This window comes from Cupressus sempervirens, chromosome 2, assembly GCF_028749045.1.
Source record: "Cupressus sempervirens isolate cs-2001-9-10 chromosome 2, ASM2874904v1, whole genome shotgun sequence".
Classification (NCBI taxonomy): Eukaryota; Viridiplantae; Streptophyta; class Pinopsida; order Cupressales; family Cupressaceae; genus Cupressus; species Cupressus sempervirens.
This window is the reverse complement of record NC_143119.1, coordinates 384,435,966-384,460,786: the sequence shown is the minus strand read 5'-3', so window position 1 is coordinate 384,460,786 and position 24,821 is coordinate 384,435,966. Positions and strand designations below refer to the sequence as shown.

At 36.9% G+C, this 24,821-nt stretch overlaps 3 protein-coding genes across 3 annotated transcripts in view; all 3 read right to left on the bottom strand.

Moving 5' to 3' along the window:
* Window positions 1-24,821, bottom strand: part of RECQL3 (DEAD/DEAH box RNA helicase family protein) — a 280,411-nt gene that overhangs the window by 136,472 nt on the left and 119,118 nt on the right. The window contains exons 10-11 of the mRNA XM_089813828.1: window positions 571-723; window positions 349-445 (exon numbers count right to left, since the gene is read on the bottom strand). Coding sequence (XP_089669954.1) covers window positions 349-445; window positions 571-723 — 250 coding nt within the window. The remainder of the gene's footprint in view (window positions 1-348; window positions 446-570; window positions 724-24,821) is intronic.
* Window positions 1,983-3,677, bottom strand: LOC149572739 (uncharacterized). Its single transcript, XM_089811983.1, has 3 exons — window positions 3,321-3,677; window positions 2,773-3,178; window positions 1,983-2,638 (listed from the first exon to the last, which is right to left on the bottom strand). Exons 2-3 carry the CDS (start codon window positions 3,122-3,124, stop codon window positions 2,058-2,060), a joined length of 933 nt encoding a protein of 310 aa, XP_089668109.1. The 5' UTR covers window positions 3,125-3,178; window positions 3,321-3,677; the 3' UTR covers window positions 1,983-2,057.
* LOC149572738 (uncharacterized) lies at window positions 3,843-4,926 on the bottom strand. Its single transcript, XM_089812295.1, has 2 exons — window positions 4,131-4,926; window positions 3,843-4,015 (listed from the first exon to the last, which is right to left on the bottom strand). The coding sequence occupies exons 1-2, from the start codon at window positions 4,342-4,344 to the stop codon at window positions 3,843-3,845; spliced, it is 387 nt and encodes a 128-aa protein (XP_089668421.1). The 5' UTR covers window positions 4,345-4,926.

Genomic DNA, 24,821 nt, shown 5'->3' with positions numbered 1-24,821 from the left:
TATTAGATATTCTGTGAACTCGGCAAAGAGTAAGACAACTTTTGAGGAAAATAATAAGAGGATCAGATAAAACTGTTCATTTTGACCTAAACAAAGGAATTCAAATTATGAGTACCAGAAACTCAGAAGGGCTCCAACAGTTCAAATTTCCAACGCATTCACTTGTACATCAATTGTAAAAAAGGAATCAAATAAAAATAATGTGCACGATTTAAGATGGAAAGATGTGATTTTAACTGAATGGAGGATGATACCTCTGTGGTAAAACAGGCAAACTGGCATTTTGGGAACAGAAGTTATTCACATGTAAGTAAATGTTGAAACACCACGCATATAATAGAATTATACCCAAAGGCTACCGTTGCTACCACGACTGGAACTTTTCCTGATGCCCAATCCTCTAGTGCTCGACTACGAACTTTATCACTCAGACCAGCATGATACACTGCATATATACAAAGCATTTTCAAACAGGAATGCCAATCTTTTGATAATTTCTTAATAAGGACCACAGGTATTAATGCCATCCTATTATGAGGATTACTCAAATCAGATCTACTTTAGGCTCACCACAACAGGAAATGCCATCTCTCAAGAGACGGCTACCAATATCATCACAAGTACTACGTGCAAGGCAGTAAATAATTGCGCAGTCCTGTTTATTTTTCTTCAGCATCTCCAGTAGATCAGTGTATACATCCTTCAGCAAATCTTTGTATCTAACTGCAAGAAGAAGAAACAATATTATGTTCCTGCAGTTATTTCTCAAAATGTTGAATACTAGAATACAAAAGTAATTTGTACTGATCTGACACTTGTAAGTTTGCAATCTTAGCTTTAGCAACAACAAACCAAGGCACCGATGAATACAGCCACAGTAGAGGAGTACGTATGTGATGTATAAGCTAGGACAACCAATGTAAGAGAACTCATAATAATCCAAACAACTTCCTCTCTTGGATCATGTTAATTGTAAAAAATTATCAAGACTAATTATATTGATATTTAGTAATTCTTTAAAAATTGTAAATTGGAACATCCAAATGTATTTTTAAGATTTTAGAATGCATATTCAGTGTTCTTGGAAACAATTAGGCATATGTGTATGTGCACTTTAATATATCCCATAAAGACAAATATTGCCCCACTATATTTGCTTATTTCATGCAGCTTAATCAAAATATATTGTGACATGCTTGTGATATTGTGTTCAGTATTCATTGACACTAGCAGCTCTCAAATACATTAGCAGCATCATAGTCGGGAAAATTTGCAGACACACCGTGGACTCAGACAAACTTATGACTCCATGAGTGCACTGAGTCGACTCACTAGGGACTCCTAAATTGAGTCCAGGAGAGTCAGTCTACTGAGATTGAGAGTTGTTTTGAAAGACTCAGGAGTTCTTTTAAAGGGCTAAGGCATGGACTTAGGAGTCCTTGAATAAGACTCTTAGTGCTTTCTTAGAATGCCCAGCAAGGTTAAAACTAAAAAAAATCACTTTTCATCACTTTTAAGTTTTATCATTTGTTATAGCTCAAAAGAGGTCTGTAGGGTTTGAAGGCATTAATTTCTTTTTGGCTTTTGTATAACCAAAGAAACGTGAATCGGAATCGGATCGGAATCGGCAAGGCCGAATCAAATCGTGAATCGGCAATGAATCGGCGATGAATCGGCAAATTTGAAAAAACCCTTTAAATTTAAAGATTTTAACAATTTAAAACTTATTTCATGCACCCTTTATTGAATATAACTTAAGCACACTATAACATCATCAAATAGAAGTTAAAACTTAACATACATAAACATGGAACATAAAATCCATCACATACGTAACTATGTTATCTAAAATGTAAATTGTAGGCTAGCTGAAGTAAATAGAAATCAAATGATCATAATGATTTAAATCATAGAATGTATGTAAGATGATCCATAAGACATCAAATCATAAATTTATGTAAGAATCTAAGATGAAGATCCATGAAAGTTTGAAACATATGTCTATCAATGATTTAGTATCAATATCTGTAAACAAAATATAAAAACAAGGCTCCAGCTCAAGCCTCAGGCTCATAGTCATCATCATCCTCAACATCATCCTCAAGCTCGGCTACAGCCTCAGCCTTAGCCTCTGAGTATCCAGTCTGCCTAGTAGCAAGGCGTCTAATGTAGGTCCTAGAGGACTGTCGAGCCATATCTCCCGCATATAAGATGGGCTCACGAATGTCGCTAGGGCCTGTGTCTGTGCGTGCACGTGTGCGTCTACCAATGCCTGAAGAACGTGCTCTAGCTGCCTCAGCCTCTATATCCACCTGGTCAATCCACGCACGGTCTTCCTCAGTGAAGACTGGATCTACAACCTCTATGAACCACTCTGATTCTGGATCAATCTCCTCCAGAATGATTGGAGAGGAGTCAGTGCCCAAAATCTGTCTAATCCTAAGACGGAGGTTGTAATGAACGAAGACAAGATCATTCAACCTCTGCACTGTCAACCTATTTCTCCTCTTCGAGTGGATGTGCTCGAACATGGACCAACTGCGCTCACATCCAGAAGCGCTGCTTGGCTGACTTAGAATACGAATGGCAATTTTTTGAAGTTTTGGGGTTGTGGCCCCAAACATTTGCCACCATCTATCTGAAATAAGGGAAAATAAAAATAATTAGTCTCATTTACAAATTACAAATTACAAGTTAACTCTAAAATTACATAATCAACTTTAAGTTTAGAATCTAGATTCATGAACATTGAATATATTATTTAATTTTTACCTGGCTGTATTGTTTCCCGAGCATCTATGGCTACCCTGCTAGAGAAAAGTGGCCCTTCTTTATTATTGAACTTATCAAGCTCAATAATTGCAGCACTGCTATCCTCATCAGTACTCAACCTCTGGATCACTGTATATAATCCGATGAGAACCTCCTCATCCGCCTTGAAGTTAGGACGGAAACGAAATGCCGAATTCAAAAAGTAAGCTGCTACATGGATGGGTCTGTGGAGCTGATTCTGCCATCTCCTATCAATGATGTCCCAAATAGGGGCATACTTCTCTTGCACTCCTGCATACTGAGCTCTAATGGCCTCCTTGGCCCTATCCATGCCCTCATATATGTAGCCCATAGAGGGCTTCTCCCCATCAGCAGTTCATAGGAGAGATACAAGAGGCTCAGTGGCCTACATATAAAGTAAAACAAAAATTTGAGTCAAAACTTAAACATAGAATAATTCAATAATATAACTTAAGGTAAAACTAAATCATTAAACAATTAGCATAGTAAACTGTAAAATATTAAATGTTAAATTGCAATAAAATTACCTTAAGGATTTCTCTAGCAGGTTTCCAAAAACCATCATCATCAAATATGCAATCCACCACATCTATCCCTGCAGTGGTCGTAGCATAGGAAGATGAAATCCACTCTCGCCCAACAAACATGCTCCTCAAATCATCCCTTGATGTCAACAAGGACTGCAAGGTGATGAAATTCGAGGCAAACCTCGTGATCCCTGGACGAGCTAACTCTTTGTCTCCTGTGTACTTCCTCATTGTGCTAAGGACAAATGAATGATTATAAATAAACTTGCATATGTTTTTTGCCCTTTCCACACATGACTTGACCCACTCAAGTTTGCCAATTTCCTCCAACATGAGGTCAAGGTAGTGTGCTGCACAAGGGGACCAAAATATGGCGGGGTGCCTCTCCATCAAAAGATTGCCTACAACAATTTTAAGATAATTAGAAATTCAAATTTCAAACATGTTAGAACTTAGGAAACTTAGAAATTCTAAGTTAGAATTAGAAAAAGTTCAAAATTCAAATAAATTTAGTTTCAAAACTTAAAAAGTTAAAAGTTTACCTACAGCAACATAACTTGCTGCATTATCCGTCACCACTTGCACCACATGTTGTTCCCCCACCTCTGCTATAACTTCCTCAATAACCTCACATAAGTATGTGGCGTTTTTTACATGAGTAGAAGCATCAATGGATTTGAGGAACATGGTATATCCTACAAGTAACAAAACAACGAATTATAATTACTATTAGCAATCAACAAATCAAAATTTGAAATAGTCAATCACGATTCAAAATTATGTATGTAGGAAAGTAGAATGATCAATCACCTCCACAGGATACAAGAAAATTGAGGAGTGTTCTTCCCCTCCTATCTGTCCAACCATCAGTCATGATGGTGCAACCCTTTTCGATCCACTCCTTTCGGTTGTCCTCAAGCTCATGCCTCATATCCTCAACCATTTCCTCCAGGAGGTATCCACTCAACTCAGCCTCAGTTGGGGCTTTAAAGTTTAAACCCCGGACCACAAATGGTAACTGCATCTATCATGTTCTGCCAATAAGGAGTCCTGTCACAAATAGATAATGATATTGATTAGAAATTTAGATGTCAAAAACTAAAATCATAAAACAAGTAGATATAATTAAAGTTTTACTTTTACTTTTAACTTTAACTTTGAAGATAACAAAGAAAAAAGAATCAATTACCTGGCTGCAATAAATGGAATGTTGCAAAAGTACCAGAATTTGCAAATCTCTTTTCTGGCAACATCATAAATCTCCTTGTTCAAACCCATGCCCTCAAGCGTGGGTTGGGAGCCAGGAGTAGTGCGGGGCACAAAGTAACTATCCATTCTGCTTTTCCGCACTCTAGGCCGCAATAGGTTGGTGTTGGACTCTGTCTCAGTATGAGACCGACTACCACTAACACTCACATGAGCACTAGCACTAGGATGAAAAGGAGGCCTAGAAGAACCCTCTCCAACACAACCTACGGATGCGGAAGCTGATGCAGATGCACTTGCAGATGTAGATGCGGTTGCGGATGTGGGAGCACGGGAGCCAATACCTCTTAACCCTTCAAGTTGCATTTTCTTAGTCAACTTGTCTTGTTCAATTTTTTCTAATGCCGCTAAACAAGAGCGTTTTGCCTCAGCGGTTTGTTGAGTGCAAACTGTGACATCATGGCCAGGTATGCCAGCAATGTGGTATTTCAATCTATAGATACCTCCCGAATTTATTTATTTTTTGCAAAATATACATTTTGTTTGATATTTGGTTCTCCCAGGAAACTCTTCATTATATTTCCAGCATTCATCTTTTTTACCCATTGTGGAAATTGGAAAATGAAAGCAAAGGGCTGCTGCAATAAAAAAATTCATGTAAAAAATCAAAGTTTGCAACTAATAAACAAAAACTACAAAACAACAAACCCTAGTTTGCAATTTAGTAAAAATAAAAAACATTCAAGATTTGCAAATGAACACTAAAAAAATTTAACAAAAAATGCATACTACACTAACATGCAAAAAAAAAACCAACACTTACCTCTTGCAAATGAGTTGAGGAGTGTTGATATTGACTCCTTAATGCTCCCAATGCAATTTATGGCCTCCCCAAATGGACTTCTGATCTCTTTGGTGCTCTTCTTTCTTGCCGGTTGGAAACCTATGGATTCTCTTTTCTCTTCTTCTCTCTCAGTCTTCCTCTCTTCTACTCATACTAAGCAAATAGAAGGCTCTTTAGGGTTATAACAAAGAGGAAAGTCAACTTAGAAAGCAAATAAAACATGTTTTTTTTTTTTTAAATTGAACTTTCTATCCTTGCTGCCACAGCCGATTTCTGGAGATTCACGATGGCGATTTTGGCGATTTTTGCCATGAATCGCCGATTTTGGCGATTCAGGCGATTCACAAGAAAAAATCGCCACCAGCGATTTTCGATTCCAAAAAAATCGGGAGCCATGAATCTTATCGCGATTTCGGCGATTTCATGGCGATTTTTGGAACTATGTGTATAACTACAGTCTTTTTTCTTTTCCCAAGTCCTTCCTTGAGTTTTTCCCGAGTCCGGGTCCATTTTTTTAGGCTGCCAAATCTGAGGCGACTCCAAGTTTTCCAACTATGATCAGCATGACTTGAGGGAGGAAAGATTGAAGTAAAACGATGAATAATTAGTTGGCATGATTGGGAAAAGTACATAATTGTATTTGCATGTTCACAGCCACTACCTTGATGTGCAAAGATAATCCTTTTTGTATGAGATACCCTCCAGTTTGCTAAGTGCTGGCAACTTCCTCTTCTAATATACAAAGCCCATTTGTTATAGTGTTATAAGTCTGTTTCATTTTATTGAATAAGATTCGAAGTGATCTCATAATGAGTACTCTCCTCATGCTTGACCTTAGAAGATCACATACACACTAATTTTATGACAATGTTCTAGCCCATTATCAATTCTCTACAAAGGAAAGATGCCTATGAATGGTACAGAACTTCTGATTACTGCTTTTAATTGGATATTTGGTAACTAGTTAATAGCTCAACTTTCTGCAGGTGGCAGAATTCCAATGTAAATATGTCCAAGTTCTAAAGTGTCGTATGGTGTGACATAGTGCAAAGTCTCGACAAGGAATTCTAAGGATGGACACACCTTGTATGGGTATCCATAAGACTCGAGAAGAAATAAAGTCTCTTTGAAGGATTACAAGGATAGATAAACCAAAGTGTAAGGCATCCATCAAGCATGGGAAGAGATAAAGTTTCCCCCAAGGAGTATAACTATGTTGCCACATTCACCTGCTGAAGGCCAAAGTCAAGAGTCGTTTCTGTCAAAAGTCTGACGAATTTTGTTTTAATTTGTCTACAAATTGAGAAATTCACACAAAACTCTGCGAGAAGGATACTGTAAGAATTTGAAAAAAATTTGACTCACATTTGGAATTCTTGCCTAAGCACCACAAAGAATTTGGTTTGAATTGGGGCAAATGTCAATTATGTTGATTTTTCAATGAAGTGTTTTTTTTGGCAAATAGTAATACACCCCTAAAAGTGACTATTATAATACTCACCTTATGATAATATCATAATACTCACCAATGCATTCTTCTCACTGTTCGCATCACATTCTTCTCATTGTTCACATGGAAATTTTTCTACACAACGAGAGTGTTAGACTAGCTACCAACGTTCCCCTTCGGGATTCGTGACATGGCTTAACCACCTCCTATGTTCTATAAGTCTAGGAGTTGTATTTGGCATTGGCAAGTCGATCTTTTGGTGCAACGGCAACTCTAGCTTGTATAAAGTGGTATCAGAGCTTGGTTGCAAGCTTGTCTCTCCTAAGGTAATGCTGAGGGGGGTATTGTTGGACTAATCTCTCCTCGAGTAACGCTGAGAGGTGTTCGACTAATCGCCAACATCTCTTTCGAGATTCGTAACATGGCTTAACCATTTCCTATGTTCTATAAGTCTAGTGGTTGTATTGGGCATTGATAGATCAATCTTTTGGTGCAACAAAAACCCTAGCTTGTAACAAAGAGTCCTTTTTGCAATCTCGTGAGTCTTGTGGCAGTGAATAATTTTTGTAGAGCTGATGGGTCTCATGGCAGTGATAGTCATCTGGGTCCATTTTTCTTTGTTGTGTTATTTAAAGAGGTAGGGTTTTCTAACTTGTTTATTTAATATTTTGTTTGTTTCTGAAAGTTGTTTTACAATTATTTTACAAATCAAAATGAAATGAGCTCCCACACTTTATTTCCATTTTTTTAATTTTTTTTTTACTTTGTGTGTTATTTTGTTTGTAGATTCAAAGAATGGCGAGCGTTTCTAGCACCTAAAAACTCCCGCTTCAAAACAGACAAACGCTCTCCACTATGGCAATATGTGGAAATGACTCAACAAATCCTAGTGGAGGAAGTCTTTTTTGGATTTGCAGCCATTGGTAAGAGGAATGTAGTAGCTCTTATAGTAGAATAAAAGCACATTTGTGCTTTATTCGTCGAAAAGGCATTAAGTTTTATATAGGGAAGCCAAGATGTTACAGCCCAAATTTTTACCCTAAATTATAAACTGATCATAGCCATTGGTTTAAGGAATTATTATCACATGAAGTGAGTTAGTTAATTATAGACGTTGCATCAATTTATTTCTTCCTGATCATGTGAAGTAATTTAGTTAATTATAGACATTGCATCAATTTATTTCTTCCTGATCACGTGAAGTGAGTTAGTTATTATAGCCGTTGTATCAATTTATTTCTTCCTAATCATGTGAAATGAGTTAGTTGAATTATATATGTTCTATCAACTGATAATGAGATATTTTCATGATCATGTGAAATGAGTTAGTTATTTAGACATTGATGAAATCTCTAACGGTCACTAGATGATTGACAATGGTTTTGAATTAACAATTAATATATCTTGAATTAATGTCTTGGCGAGAATGTTTGTTTGAATGATTGCAGGAAGAAGACTGAAGAGAGGGGAAGCATTGCTAAACGGGATCATCGAAAGGAGATGGTCAAATAGTCCAATCATCTAAATCGACAAGTTTGACCTAAGGCTACCCTGGCAAGGATACTAGGATTTGACAACATGTTGCATTATGGAATTGCATGAGCTATTAAAGGAACAATATAATAAATAATATAAATTAAAACTATAAATTCATACCTTTGAAGAATTATTAATGAATTCATTATTTAATCATTATTATTCACACTCAAATATGAACATATGTATATAAAAATAAGGTGACACCAATAAATTATAAGTTATAATCTAATGATGTCACTTTATCAATACATACACATGAATGTATATAAGAATGAACAATAATAATAAAATAATAAAATCAAACTTTTCAACTTCTTATTCTTTCCCTCTATTTTTCCTTCTTTTAAAAATTTGATTTGTTTTGCATTCAAAAGTCTTCTTGTAACTGTTGGTAGTCGAAGAGCCAAGTTATTCTTTTTATATTAGAGTCTCATGATCATATTGGACATCTATAGTTTCCTTCTCTGCTATTGGTGGCTCTCGGCCCTCTACGTTTTAGGAGAAACTGAGTATAGTTTCCAACTTCATTCTCTACTCTTTTGTTATCCCATACTACCTCCATGTCTCCATATCCTCAGGCTCTAAGCAAGGAGCAGATTCATTCTTCCTGCCGCAAGGATTCAAGAGCAGACAGAGTGTTACGTAAGATACTACTGAACTTTGTTTTAATTCCTTCCACGTTACTATGCCTGTGTGAGTCTTGATTACCATAAGAACCGAGTACTGAAACCATCGAACCATTTTTTAATTCCTTTCATATTGCTATGCCTATTGTGAGTCTTGTTTATCATAAGAATCAAGTACAGAAACTATCGAACCATGATTGTATTCCTTTCTTATTTCCGTACCAGTCGTGTATCTGGTTTTGTATAATATTCAAAATACTGATGCCACTTATTTACAGACTAAAATTGAGATGGATATGAATAGATTTCTAGTCCATTTAATCTGTCTATTATTCCACTGATGATATTTATTCATAAAAGAGTATCAACCATGTGCATAAGGGATGGATTTGCAATAACCATGAATAAACAATTCTAATCAGAATTTACTACATTCATTTATACCATACTGAGATGGAAATTATATCCAACATTGAGGAGTTCACCGGTGATAATACCATTATAGGTGAAGAGGTGTAAAGCAAATATAGTGGATATGACTCGTAAGCACCTAGGAATCACTGGCATGGCAACCTGAGAAGGTGAGGAGGTGTAGAGAGTCTGCACAAACAAGAATGGAATCAGAATAAATTAATAATAACCAAAAACTATAATAGCTCATGCATGTTCCAGTTATGAAATATGTTGTCAAGTCAAGTGGTGGAGATCGGGTTTGTAGACCCAACTTGAAATCCTTCGCCAGTGTAGAAATTAGGCAGATGTGTCGAATATTAATATTTGTTGCTTGTCCAAACACTTCAATTATTTTGGAGAATAACTATTGGGGCACTCAACCCACCTGATTACTCAGATGGTTGGGCTTATGAACATCCAAACCCGATCCTGAGGTAGGGAGGGTCGTTCTATTAATTTAGGATGACTGGGGATAAGTGATGGTCCACGGTTAGGAGGTTAAGTCTATGTCAATGCTTCTCCTCTCACCAATGCCGAGGCTTGGACAGCGAGATAAAGGGATTCTTTTGTTAATATTGTATGTTCATTTACTTTTAACCCTTAGATGAATAGATAGATAACTTAAAACATTTACTATTATGTTGAATAAACATTTCAGTAGATATTAGTAGCCGTTACTTTATTTTCAATTGAAAATGTTAGAAGTAGATAAATTGTTAGCAATGCATAAATATTTCTTTTGTTTCTCGTAAAATCAGTTGAATATGGAATACAGTTAGAGTTTCTTTCAGTTATAATTAGTTGGTAGAAATCAACATCATGTGAAATGGAATTTGTTACTTGTAAAATTAGATATACATAAGATTGAAATTTGTTATGAAAATTTGTATCTTACATATGGTATCAGAGCGCTAGGTTCTACACCGAACCTAGGGCACCCTACCTTCTTGAAAACTGATAGAAATCTGAATTGACTACAAGATGTTAGTACGTAAAACACCCCACAAGAAAACTTGGCATTCCATCTTTCCCTATCTCATTAGAAACATAACTAAATATGATTACACCTGTTGTTTTGTACCCCGAGATAATGAAACCCAAAATCAGGCAATTTAGGGGATGAAGAAGGAAAGAGTCAGGTGGACTCCTGCTAACAAAGCAACATATAAAAACAAGTCAATACAAAGCTGGAATGCTCAGCAGAGCAACCCTCTTTTACAATTTCATAGATCATTGATGGTGCGAGATATGTACCAGTCTGAACCAAAATATAGTGTTGTAAAGAAAGATTAATTATTATGTGAATGTAAACCTCCTCAATAGAGGAAAATTTTGTAAATAAAATTGCTTAGTGAAGCAATGAAGTTAAGTTATTTGAAAAAATGTGTTGCAAGACTTTCTCTCTATAGGATTTCTTCTTTCCACATAATTAACACAATTGCAAATTAACAGGTGGGAATCCTAAACATAAAAATGAACAGCAACGAGAATATTGTAAATCAAGATATAATACGTGAGAACCCTCAATCTTCTAATGAACTGCTACTCCAGATCTTGCAAGAAACACAATTAAAGTTGGAAACCATGGAAAATGGGATGAGTGAAGATTGTTCTCGAATTCAGCATACATTTGGAGGTGAATACAAGCAATACTCTATACACCATGTGGTGTATGTGCTGCAAATGGCATCCCACAAACTGCAATGAACCACGTCCCAACTGGAAGATGATATGCCACGCCGAAACCCCAATGAGAATTGATGCCTCTATTCTTAATCACCACGCACAATGCCAAAGAGATTCGGTGCCAAAGATTGTTGATGGCTGCCTCCCAACCAATCACTAACCTAGGGTTTGCGTCCTAGACTAAAAATCACCCATTCAGAGCAAATTCATAAACAAGTTCTCAAATATGGAAAAGATGATCTTAGAATGAAGCTTCTATCTCCTTATAACCCCTCTCAATTGCAAATCGAACCCTAAGTGTCTCCAAGTGGCGTTGGGTAGTGAAAGTGTTATAGTTTCTTAATTAAAGTGGTCATATTACAAGAAAATGACCTTTTTCCTCATAGATAGAAATCTGTTCACTGAATTGCCCTGAGACCAAAGAGAAATATTTAGAGAATTTTGAGAACTTTCCAACGAGCTATCACACCATAGGATGTGCATCTAGATGAGGCCAAAAACCCCTTATTACTCCAAAATGGCTAATAATTTAGCCTTATTTAATTATTAAACACTAACTTAGGAAATATAAAAAATATAACACAAATAGCCACAAAATGCCCAACTGACATCACAAACCATAAAATCATCCTATCACCTATCTCTGACTAAAGTCGGAAATCAAGGATCCACTGGCAATCTCATCCCTAAAATCTAGGCATGCTCCTAAAATTTAGGAAACAAGCCCTATCCCTCTGAAACTGAACCCAAAGAGTAATCTCATGGAGATCCAACCCTGGGCAAGATCATACCTCCTAAAAAGCAGGAATTGCCTCCTAAAAACAAGGAACGTCTCCCAACTAATTAATAACTGCTAGAACATCAAGTCCCCAACACTGAATAACCATACTGGATCTCTATCCAACCCTGTCAGCCTACAAGACCCCATAATAAGCTGACTCACATGTCTCTACTAGACTAAGCTAAAAGAGGGGACATGACAGATTTCTACAATGCAACTTAAGAGATATGAGAGGAAAGGTTGTGAGATTTTCACAGTTAGGATTGAGGATACGAGGGCATCTAAAACAACCACATATGGGGATGATTACATTTATGAAGATGGAGAAATCAAGCAAAAGTTAAAAGAATCCTTCGAAGAAAAATACCCCTATTTGAAGAATTATCAAGATGTGTTTCCTGAGGACCTTCCTGGACTCCCCCTTCCCGATCATTTGATTTTACCATAGACTTGATACCAGAAGCAAAACCCATATCCCGAGCTCCATATAGAATGACAACTATAGAGTTAATGTAGTTACAGATCCAACTTCAAGATATGCTAGATAAGAAGATGATCCAGCCTAGTGTCTCACCATGGAGAGCACCAGTGCTATTTGTAAGGAATAAGGATGGAACAATGAGACTATGTATAAATTATAGGATGCTTAATAAAGTCACCACCAAAAATCGGTACCCATTGCCGAGGATAGATGATCTTTTTGACCAAATGAGGGGTGTGACAGTATTTTCAAAAATTGATTTAAGGTCAGGATATCATCAGCTGCGAATCAAAGATGAGGATATACATAAAACCGCATTCAAAACCAGGTATGGACATTATCAGTTTATAGTATTGCCTTTCGGGTTAACTAATGCCCCAATGGCTTTCATGAATTTAATGAACAATATATTTCAGGATTGTCTGGACAAGTTTGTATTGGTCTTTATAGATGACATTTTAATATACTCTAAGAACGAAGAACATCAGAGGCACTTAGAAATAGTTCTGCAAAGACTAAGAGAACACAGGCTATATGGGAAACTATCTAAGTGTGTTTTTTACAAAAAGAAAATTTAGCATCTAGGGCACATTATATCAACTCAAGGTATAGCAGTGGATCCATCTAAGATTAAAGCGACTAAGGATTGGCCCATACCTAGAAATGTATCCGAAGTTAGGAGCTTTATGGGGTTAGCTGGGTTCTATAGAAAGTTTGTCAGAAATTTTTCAAGGATAGCCTATCCAATCACTTCACTTCAGAGAAATGGAAAGAAGTTTATTTGGACAGACAAGTGTCAATCAGCTTTCGAATTTCTAAAAGAAAAATTGACTACTGCACCTATTTTGAGGGCACCTGATCCATAAAAATAGTTCGTAGTTATAACGGATGCATCTGAAGAGGGATTAGGACGTGTGTTAATGCAGGACGAACAGGTCATTGCTTATGAATCTAGGAAACTGAAAAATGATGAACAGAATTACGCACCTCATGATCTTGAATTAGCAGCAATAGTTGATCCGAGGGGATATTTTTGTCAAAAATTCAAGTATCTCCAAAACTCCAACAATCAGCATCAGATTAAACTCCTTGAAATTCTAGATCCAAGGCAATTTGAATGGACAAAAACGGAGTCTGTATGCAAAAGTTATGGCCAGTCAAACCAGGTACAGAGGTCGCCAAAAGGTGAAAAAATAATCATCTCCAAAGTGGTCAACAATGGATTTCAAAATAAAGAGCTCGTCGAGAGCTTTCCGACGGTGTTTGTTTCATCAAAAACGGAGCCCATACGTGGAAGTTATGCCATTTTGAAGTTCAAGGTAAGAGATGAATATAGTTGATGTCATCATGACGTCAGCAAAGTGGGGAAATAGGAAAAAAAAAGTTCATGGTCGGATTTGAACTCGTGACCATTTACTTTCAAAATTTATGCCTCAACCGTTGCACCAAGCATAGCTTTTAAAACTTATGGGCGGCAATTAATATTTAAACATTGGCTAGCACAATTTCAAATGAGGCAAACCGCCGGCGAGGTTAGAACCCCCGATCGGTGGTTATCATAACAGTTTAAATAACCGTTGCGCCATTTTAGCGCTTGGAGATGATGTTGCGCGATTTTTATTTATCCTTAGCCAAACAAACCTCCAACCTTAGTAAATTAAGGTTATAATCTTTTTTTTAACCCCAAAATTGACATGAGCCGAATCTGTTAAAAATGGCTAACAGGTTATTCCGAGAGGGGAATTAATTGAAGGGGTTATTTTTGTAAATTTGGTTATAGCCTTATTTTGACTAATTTCATGTATAAAAAGGGGGTTTAGGAGACTCTTGGGGGCATTCAGAAAAAAGAGAGAACGTCCAAGTGCTGAGAGTAAGGGAGATTTTTGAAGTGCTTATTCCTGTACTTTGAAACAGCGTGATGTTGTTGTACTTCAATGGAATGACTTTGTAAACATTTGTACCTGATTTTTGGAGATAATCGGATCGGTTCCCCTATTGGAGTAGGACCCAGAGACGTAGTCCATACGGATGAACTCCGAGATCAAATTGTTTGCGTCTTCTTTCTCTCATTGTCTCTTTTATCAGCTTAATCTTGTTGTTCTCTTATTTCATTTATGTTAATTTGATTCGTTAAAAGTTTTAAATTAATTCTATGTAATCAATTAGCATTCCTCTGTAATAGTCCTAGATCCTAATCAGATCAAATTTGGTATCAGAGCTTTTGTTGGACTAGTATTGCAGATTTGAATGTTAACAAGATCCAGGATTGAGAAAGGTGAAGGAAAGCTCCAGGAATACAATCCTGAGATTGGAAAATGAAGGACTAAACCATCATCACAAATGGCAAATAAAGGTGGTGGACAAGGTTTAGAAGACCGAAGTATCCAGAAGACTCTTCAAAGTTTGCAGACAATGGTAGAAGTTTTGGTACAAGAAAGAGAAGAGAAGATGCGAAGACGTGCAGCTCGAAAGGACAAAGGGAAAAAGAAAGGAGCTGATCGTGTTCCACCAAAGACACCTCCATCTTCTCCTTCTTCCCCCTCTTCTCCTTCTTCCCCCTCTTCTCCTTCTTCTACCCATTCTGAGTCTTCTAATATTTTTAAGGGTGGACATAAGTCTCGAATCAAGTTGGATGTAAAATTTGACTTGCCAAAATATTGTGGGGAGTTAAATGCCGAGAAACTAGATGACTGGATTCAGCAAGTAGAAGTATACTGTAGAGTTCAAAACCTTGTAGATGATGTTGACAGAATTCAATTAGCCACTCTTCGATTAGGTGGTGTAGCCTTAACTTGGTGGGAGAGTAGGTCTCGGGATGAAACTTCACAGCATGGTAAGTTTAATTTGTCTTGGTCAGAATTTGTTACTGCTTTAAAGAAACAATTCTATCCCCTAGGCCATATGCAGCAGTTAATGATGAACTGGCAACATTTTAGGCAAGGGAAAGGTCAGTCTGTTCAGGATTACACCCATGAATTTCGTAAAAAGGCTATTTCATTAAATGTCCCATTATATACCCAGGACACTTTACTCAAGTATATAGGTGGTCTTCATTCTTACCTAAGGCATTCTATTCTCGTCCTGAATCCTTGTAATTTGGATGAAGTATGTGTCCAAGCAACACATTTAGAATCAAGGGGTAAGGGTACTTTCATTGATAAGTCTGATAAAAAGCCATCGAAGTCTGAGAAAAAGTCCAAAGGAAAAGGAAAGGGTAAAAAGACAGCAACAGCAAAGAAAGAGGGTGAGAAACCCACATGCTCACATTGCAAGAAAGAAGGGCATGATGATTCTAAGTGCTAGAAGCTGCATCCTGAAAAGAGGCCGAAGCGATTTGGTGGAAACAAAGGCAAACAAAAGACTGCTGCTATAACTCAACAAGATCTTGGATCTGACTCCGGAGATGAGACAAAAATTGTCGCTACCGGGATCCAAGGTAAAGGAAAAGGTATATCTCTCTCATCAGCTATAAATTCTTCTAGCATAAGTGCAAGTACAAGTAAAGAATCTTCTCCTAAGGATGATAAGCTAAGGAATGAATTATTTCACATCCGAGTTGTTATTAAGCATACTAAGGTTGATACACTATTTGACACGGGTTCTCAAGTTAATTTGATATCTAAAGAAGTTGTTAAAAAGCTTAATTTGACTACAACGCCTCATCTGAAACCATACACTCTTGGATGGGTTTGCGATGATGCACAGTTACAAGTAACTAAACAATGCAAGTTAAGATTTGCTATCACTGCAAACTTTGTGGATGACGTAGAAGCTGATGTAGTCCCTTTAGATATTTGTGGTCTTGTACTTGGGAGTCCCTATTTGTATGATCGACAGGCTATCTTCTATAGGGGGGAAAATAAGTATCATCTGTTTAAAGATAAAATTGAATACATTGTACGGGCACATAAGGTTAAGACTAATCTGGCACTAGTTAATGCTGGTCAGATGAAAAGGTTAGTCAACTCTAGTAAGAATTTTGTATTGATGATTGTAAAAGCCAAAGAAGATGAAACATCTGAGGCATTTAAGGGATGTGATCCAAAACATAAGGCTGAAATGGTCAAAGTTGTTTCCGCTTACGATGACTTGTTTCAGGAACCGAAAGGATTGCCTCCTAAGAGAGAGATACAACATGAGATCCAATTGCAGCAAGATGCACCACTTCCTAATATTGGCATGTACCGCTTATCAGTGTTGCAAAATGAAGAAATCAAGAAGCAAGTTCAAGAGCTAGTCGAGAAAGGAGTTATTCGTCCTAGTACTTCTCCTTGTGGTTCTCCTATTGTGTTGGTTCCAAAGAAAGATGGGACTTGGAGAATGTGTATTGACTACAGGGCTCTGAACAAGATAACGGTAAAGAACAAGTACCCTCTTCCTAGAATTGATGATTTACTTGATCAATTGAAACATGCAATTTATTTCACTAAGCTAGACTTACATAGTGGATATCATCAAATAAGAATTGCAGAAAGTGATATTTGGAAAACTGCTTTTAAGACAAAACAGGGACTTTTTGAGTGGTTGGTCATGCCATTTGGGCTTTGTAATGCACCAGCTACATTTATGAGAGTCATGAATGATGTCTTCCGTCCCTTTATTGATGATTTTGTCATAGTCTATTTATATGATATTCTTGTATTCAGTAAGTCTTGGGATGATCATGTAATTCATGTAAAGAAAGTACTTGAGGTACTGACAAAAGAAAAACTATATGTAAAGATGTCAAAATGCGAATTTGCAAAGACATCCTTAGTGTACTTAGGCTATGTTGTAGGGAATGGTCAATTGAAAGTAGACCCTGCGAATGTCGAATGTATTGTAAAATGGCCTAAGCCAAGTACAGTTACAGAAATCAGGAGTTTCTTAGGTGCAGTTCAGTACTGGAGGAAGTTCATTGCAAATTTCTATTTCATTGCATCACGGTTGCATGCATTAACCAGTACCAAGGCAACTTTTCAGTGGGGAGGTCCGCAACAGAAGGCTTTCAACACTTTGAAGGAAAAGTTGAGCACCGCACCAGTTTTAGCTCTACCTGATTTACGTCAACCATTTGAGATTGAGACAGATGTGAGCGGGTTTGCCATGGGAGCTGTACTCATGCAAGGAGATAAACCAGTCTGCTACCACTCTGAAACTTTTTCAAGAGCAGTAAGTAACTATCCTACATATGATAAAGAACTTTATGCTTTAGTTCAGAGTGTTAAAAAATAGAAACATTACTTAATGGGAAAAGAAACTGTAATCCACACCGATCACCAGCCACTGCAATATTTGCACTCACAATCTAAGTTGCAACAAAGTAGGCACTTTAGGTGGATGGGTTTTCTACAACAGTTTCATCTGGTGATTAAGTATAAGAAGGGTTCCCATAACAAAGTAGCAGATATGCTGTCTAGACCTCCTGTTCAGAATGCTTTGATAATCCTTCAAAATAGTTCTATGGTTCATGAAAGTTTTTAGGAACAATATGCTAATGATGAGAACTTTAAGGATATCTATGTAGCTTTAATCCAGGGTAAACATGTAGAAGAGAAAGATTACTATGTGCAGGATAATTTGTTGTACCACTTGGGAAAATTATGTATTCCTAGAAATGAACAAGCACGTGTAATTCGTGAAGCACACACCTCGTTGATTGCAGGACATTTCGGGGTAAGTAAGACATTAGCTCAATTGCAGAAGTATTGTTACTGGCCTCATATGCAGGAAACTGTCACCAAGTATATAAAAGGATGTGTAATGTGTGCAACCAGTAAACCAAGTAATAGGAAATTAGGTTTGTACACACCATTACCTGTACCATCCCGTCCATGGGAAAGTGTATCTATGGACTTTGTGGGAGGTTTACCTATTTCTAGGAAGGGTCATGATTATTTGTATGTAGTAGTTGATCGGTTCAGCAAAATGTGTATTTTAATGCCTTGTAAAAAGCAAGTTACTGCTGAACTGACTACTCATTTGTACTTTCAAAATGTATGGGTTCATTTTGGGTTACCCACTTCTATTGTATCGGATCGAGATTCTCGATTCTTAAGGGAATTTTGGTCATCTTTGTGGGGACTCATGGACACCAAGCTGAAGAAGAGTACAGCCTTCCATCCGCAGACCGACAGACAGACAGAGGTAGTGAACAGGACAGTTGTGCATCTACTTAGAGGCTACTGCAGCAAACATCCTAAGTTGTGGGATGAAAGTCTTCATTATGTGCAGCATGCTTACAACCATGCAGCACACTCTTCTACCAAGAGGTCTCCTTTTGAGATTTGCTTCGGTTACTTGCCTAAGACACCAATGGATTTTGCTTTTGGGAAGGACGTTGTTGTAGATGGACACCATGATGCAGAAAAGGCTTTAAAGTTCATCTAGAAGGTCCAAGAAATCCATCAAGCAGTAGAAGCACAATTAGAGCAGAGCCAAGCAAAATACAAGGCTCGCCATGATAAGCATCGCATTGATCACCAATTCCAAGTTGGTGACAGAGTTTGGTTACATATCAGCAAGGAAAGAATGCAAGGTGAAGGAAGGAAACTCAAAGCTATCGGGTATGGTCCTTTTGAAATCTTAGAGAAGATTGGTACCAATGCTTTCCGCCTTAATCTTCCTCCATACATGCAAATTTACTCAGTTGTCAATGTTGAGAATCTGAAGTTATACGAACCTCCAATGATCTTGGATGAAGACATCAGTGTTCAGGTTCCATCAGTTGATGATCTTTCACCAGAGTATATGTCAGAATTGCCAGAAGATGTTATCCTAGACAGGAATGTCAGAACTTCATGAAGAGGACCAGTTGAATACCTCCGAGTGGGATTGAAGGGAATGCATCCAAGCAAGGCAAAATGGATGGAGATTAGTAAAGTGAGGGAAAAATACCCTCACTTGCTTTCTGAGTAATCCAAACTTTCGGTGGTCCGAAAGCTTCTCAGTGGGGAGGCTTGATCCAAGGGGATATTTTTGTCAAAAATTCAAGTATCTCCAAAACTCCAACAATCAGCATCAGATTAAACTCCTTGAAATTCTAGATCCAAGGCAATTTGAATGGACAAAAACGGAGTCTGTATGCAAAAGTTATGGCCGGTCAAACTTCGGTTAAACCAGGTACAGAGGTCGCCAAAAGGTGAAAAAATAATCATCTCCAAAGCGGTCAACAATGGATTTCAAAATAAAGAGCTCGTCGAGAGCTTTCCGACGGTGTTTGTTTCATCAAAAACGGAGCCCATACGTGGAAGTTATGCCATTTTGAAGTTCAAGGTAAGAGATGAATATAGTTGATGTCATCATGACGTCAGCAAAGTGGGGAAATAGGAAAAAAAAAGTTCATGGTCGGATTTGAACTCGTGACCATTTACTTTCAAAATTTATGCCTCAACCGTTGCACCAAGCATAGCTTTTAAAACTTATGGGCAGCAATTAATATTTAAACATTGGCTAGCACAATGAGGCAAACCGCCGGTGGGGTTAGAACCCCCGACTGGTGGTTATCATAACAGTTTAAATAACCGTTGCGCCATTTTAGCGCTTGGAGATGATGTTGCGCGATTTTTATTTATCCTTAGCCAAACAAACCTCCAACCTTAGTAAATTAATGTTATAATCTTTTTTTTAACCCCAAAATTGACATGAGCCGAATCTGTTAAAAATGGCTAACAGGTTATTCCGAGAGGGGAATTAATTGAAGGGGTTATTTTTGTAAATTTGGTTATAGCCTTATTTTGGCTAATTTCATGTATAAAAAGGGGGTTTAGGAGACTCTTGGGGGCATTCAGAAAAAAGAGAGAACGTCCAAGTGCTGAGAGTAAGGGAGATTTTTGAAGTGCTTATTCCTGTACTTTGAAACAGCGTGATGTTGTTGTACTTCAATGGAATGACTTTGTAAACATTTGTACCTGATTTTTGGAGATAATCGGATCGGTCCCCCTATTGGAGCAGGACCCGGAGACGTAGTCCATACGGATGAACTCCGAGATCAAATTGTTTGCGTCTTCTTTCTCTCATTGTCTCTTTTATCAGCTTAATCTTGTTGTTCTCTTATTTCATTTATGTTAATTTGATTCATTAAAAGTTTTAAATTAATTCTATGTAATCAATTAGCATTCCTCTGTAATAGTCCTAGATCCTAATCAGATCAATAGTGCATGCCTTGCAAATGTGGAGACATTACTTAATCAGAAAACCTTTTGAGCTTAGATTTGATCACCATAGTTTAAAGTATATTTTCATCCAACAGAATCTTAATGCTAGACAAAGGTGGCTAGAATTCTTAGCAGATTATGAGTTCGATATAAGCTATACAAAAGTTAAGGAAAACAAGGTAGCAAATGCCCTAAGCTGGAGAAGACACATCTCGGCAATAACTACTATAAACTTTAGGTTGAAGGATCAAATTTTACAACACCTAGAGCATGATGAGTTTTATACAGAAATCAGCTTGGCTCTTATCAAAGAAACCCAAGATCCTAAGTATTCAAAGTTTAGCTTTGAAGAAGATGGATTATTAAGATACCACCACAGAATCTATGTGCCCAACGACCCTGAACTCCGAAGACAAATTTTAGGTGAATTTCACTCAGCCCCATATTTAGGACATCTGAGAGTATCGAAAATGTTATCCGGTATAAAACCTTTATATTTCTAGAAAGGGATGAAAAGAGAAATAATTGAGTTTGTAGCAGGGTGTTTAAAATGCCAGAGAGTAAAGGTAGAACATCGATATCCAGCAGGCCTGTTACACCCAAATGAAGTACTCGAGTGGAAGTGGTAGGTAATATCCATGAATTTTGTACAAGGTTTACCTATGACCCATAATCAAAATAACACTATTTTGGTCGTGGTTGACAGATTGACTAAAGTTGCTCATTTCATACCAGAGAATTTATCTGATGGAGCGCCCGAGATTGCCCATAAGTTCTTAAAAGAGATTTTCAGGTTGCACAGAATTTCGGAGAAAATCATTTCAGATAGGGATGCTAGGATAAGTTCCAGATTCTGGCTAACATTATTTACAGCTTTGCACGCCAAATTGAATATTAGTTCAGCCTATCATCCTGAGACAGATGGTCCGACAGAACAAGTAAATCAAGTATTAGAAGATCTCCTAAGAGTACACTGTATGGACCAACAATGCTAATGGGAAACATACTTACCCCAGGTAGAATTTGCATATAATAACTCTTATCAGTCCACCATTAGAATGGCTCCCTTTGAGACTTTGTATGGTCGTAAGTGTAGAACTCTAGTGAGTTGGAATCGATTGGAAGATAGAATCATTGTCGGGCCTAAAATGCTTCAAGAGATGGAGGAACAAGTACTCCAGATTCGTCAGAGGTTAAAGGAAGCAAATGATAGACAAAAGAGTTATGTTGATGCCAAAAGAACACCTAGAGAATTCTTAGTAGGGGACAAGGTGTTACTTAGGGTTAAACCTCAGAAAAGTACTATCAAGTTTGGCAAGAATGCTAAGTTAGCCCTGAGATATGTAGGACCCTTTGAAGTTCTGGAAGTTGTAAACCCAGTGGCTTACAGGATTGCTTTACCACTAGCCCTTACTAGGTTGCATGACGTCTTCCATGTGTCATATCTTAAAAATTATATTACCCACCATGAACACATGATTGATTGGAAATTACTATAGGTGTGAGAACCAGGAGTGGTAGAGGTAAGACCGCTCAGAATACTCGAGGTACGTAAGCTACACTTATGAAATCGAGAAGTAACACAATGCAAGGTCCAGTGGGACCACTATGCTGAAGATAAAGCCACTTGGGAGGATTATCAGGACATTTTTCAAAGATATCCTTATCTTTTCTGTAAGATTGAAAACTGAATATTTCTTTTCTTTCCATATGACTGAGTGAGTACTACCTAAATCTGTTATTATTTTCATCGAGGACGATGAAAAATCTAAGAGGGTGGGTATGTTACATCCCAAATTTTTGCCCTAAATTATAAATTGATCATAGCCGTCGGTTTAACAAATTATTATCATGTAAAGTGAGTTAGTTAATTATAGGCGTTGCATCAATTTATTTCTTCCTGATCATATGAAGTGAGTTAGTTAATTATAGACGTTGCATCAATTTTATTTCTTCCTGATCATGTGAAGTGAGTTAGTTAATTATAGTCATTGTATCAATTTATTTTTTCCTAATCATGTGAAATGAGTTAGTTGAATTATATATGCTGTATCAACTAATAATGAGATATTTTCATGATCATGCGAAATGAGTTAGTTGTTTAGACGTTGATAAAATCTCTAACGGTCACTAGATGATCAACAATGGTTTTGAATTAACAATTAATATATCTTGAATTAATGTCTTGGCGAGAATGTTTGTTTGAATGATTGCAGGAAGAAGACTGAAGAGAGGGGAAGCATTGCTAAACGAGATCATTGGAAGGGGATGGTCAAATAGTCCAATAATCACCCTGTCAAGGATACTAGGATTTGACAACATTTTGCATTATCGAACCACATGAGTTATTAAAGGAACAATATAAAAAATAATATAAATTAAAACTATAAATTCATACCTTTGAAGAATTATTAATGAATTCATTATTTAATCATTATTATTCACACTCAAATATGAACATATGTATATAAAAATAAGGTGACACCAATAAATTATAAGCTATAATCTAATGATATCACTTTATCAATACATACACATGAACATATATAAGAATGAACAATAATAATAAACTAATAAAATCAAGCTTTTCAACTTCTTATTCTTTCCCTCTATTTTTCCTTCTTTTAAAAATTCAATTTTTTTTGCATTTTAAAAGTCTTCTTGTAACTGTTGGTAGCCGAAGAGCCAAGTTATTCTTTTTATATTAGAGTCTCATGATTGTATCGGACATCTATCTTTTCCTTCTCTGCTATTGGTGGCTCTCGGCCTCTACATTTTAGGAGAAACTAAGTATAGTTTCCGACTTCATTCTCTACTCTTTTGCTATCCCATACTGCCTCCATGTCTCCATATCCACGGGCTCTAAGCAAGGAGCAGAGTCATTCTTCCTGCCACAAGGATTCAAGAGCTGATAGTGTGTTACATAAGATACTACTGAACTTTGTTTTAATTCCTTCCACATTACTATGCCTGTGTGAGTCTTGATTACCATAAGAACCGAGTACTGAAACCATCGAACCATTTTTAATTCCTTTCATATTGCTATGACTGTTGTGAGTCTTGTTTATCATAAGAATCAAGTATGGAAACCATTGAACCATGATTGTATTCCTTTCTTATTTCCGTACCAGTCTTGTATCTGGTTTTGTATAATATTCAAAATACTAATGCCACTTATTTACAAATTAAAATCGAGATGGATATGAATAGATTTCTAGTCCATTTAATCTGTCTATTATTTCACTGATGATATTTATTCATAATAGAGTATCAACCATGTGCATAAGGGATGGATTTACAATGATAACCATGAATAAACAATTTTGATCAGAATTTACTACATTCATTTATACCATACTGAGATGGAAATTATATCCAACACTGAGGAATTCACCGGCGATAATGCCATTATAGGTGAAGAGGTGTAAAGCAAATATAGTGGGTATGACTCGTGAGCACCTAGGAATCTTCGGCATGGCAGCCTGAGAAGGTGAGAAGGTGTAGAGAGTCTGCACAAACAAGAATGGAATCAGAATAAATTAATAATAAGCAAAAAACTATAATAGCTCATGCATGTTCCAGTTATGAAATATGTTGTCAAGTCGAATGGTGGAGATTGTGTTTGTAGACCCAACTTGAAATCCTTGGCCAGGGTAAAAATTAGGCAGATGTGCCGAACATGTGATCTTTGTTGCTTGTCCAGATGCTTCAGTTATTTTGGAGAATAACTGTTGGGACACTCAACCCACCTGATTACTCAGAAGGCTGGGCTTATGAACACCGAAGCCCAATCCCGAGGTAGGGAGGGCCGTTCTATTAATTTAGGATGAGTGGAGATAACTAATAGTCCGTGGTTTGGAGGTTAAGCCTATGTCAATGCTTCTCCTCTCATCAATGCCGAGGCTTGGACAACAAAATAAAGGGATTCTTTTGTTAATATTGTATGTCCATTTACTTTTAACCCTTAGATGAATAGATTGATACTTTAAAACATTTACTATTATGTTGAATAAGCATTTTAGTTGATATAATTAGCCGTTACTTTATTTTCAGTTGAAAATGTTAGAAGTAGATAAATTGTTAGCAATGCATAAATATTTCTTTTGTTTCTCGTAAAATCAGCTGAATATGGAATACAATTAGAGTTTCTTTCAGTTATAATCAGTTGGTAGAAATCGACATCATGTGAAATGGAATCAGTTACTTGTAAAATGAGATATACATGAGATTAAAATTTGTTATGAAAATTTGTATGTTACACAAGAATTAATGGGGTACTACCAAAAACCCTTCTTCTAAA

Coding starts and splice junctions, on each gene's coding strand:
- LOC149572739 (XM_089811983.1), bottom strand. CDS start 3,124: ATGGGCTACATATATGAGGGCATGGATAGGGCCAAGGAGGCCATTAGA. Junction 2,639..2,772: donor TCGGGAAACAATACAGCCAG/GTAAAAATTAAA, acceptor CCCTTATTTCAG/ATAGATGGTGGCAAATGTTT.
- LOC149572738 (XM_089812295.1), bottom strand. CDS start 4,344: ATGCAGTTACCATTTGTGGTCCGGGGTTTAAACTTTAAAGCCCCAACT. Junction 4,016..4,130: donor TTTTCTTGTATCCTGTGGAG/GTGATTGATCAT, acceptor TGTTACTTGTAG/GATATACCATGTTCCTCAAA.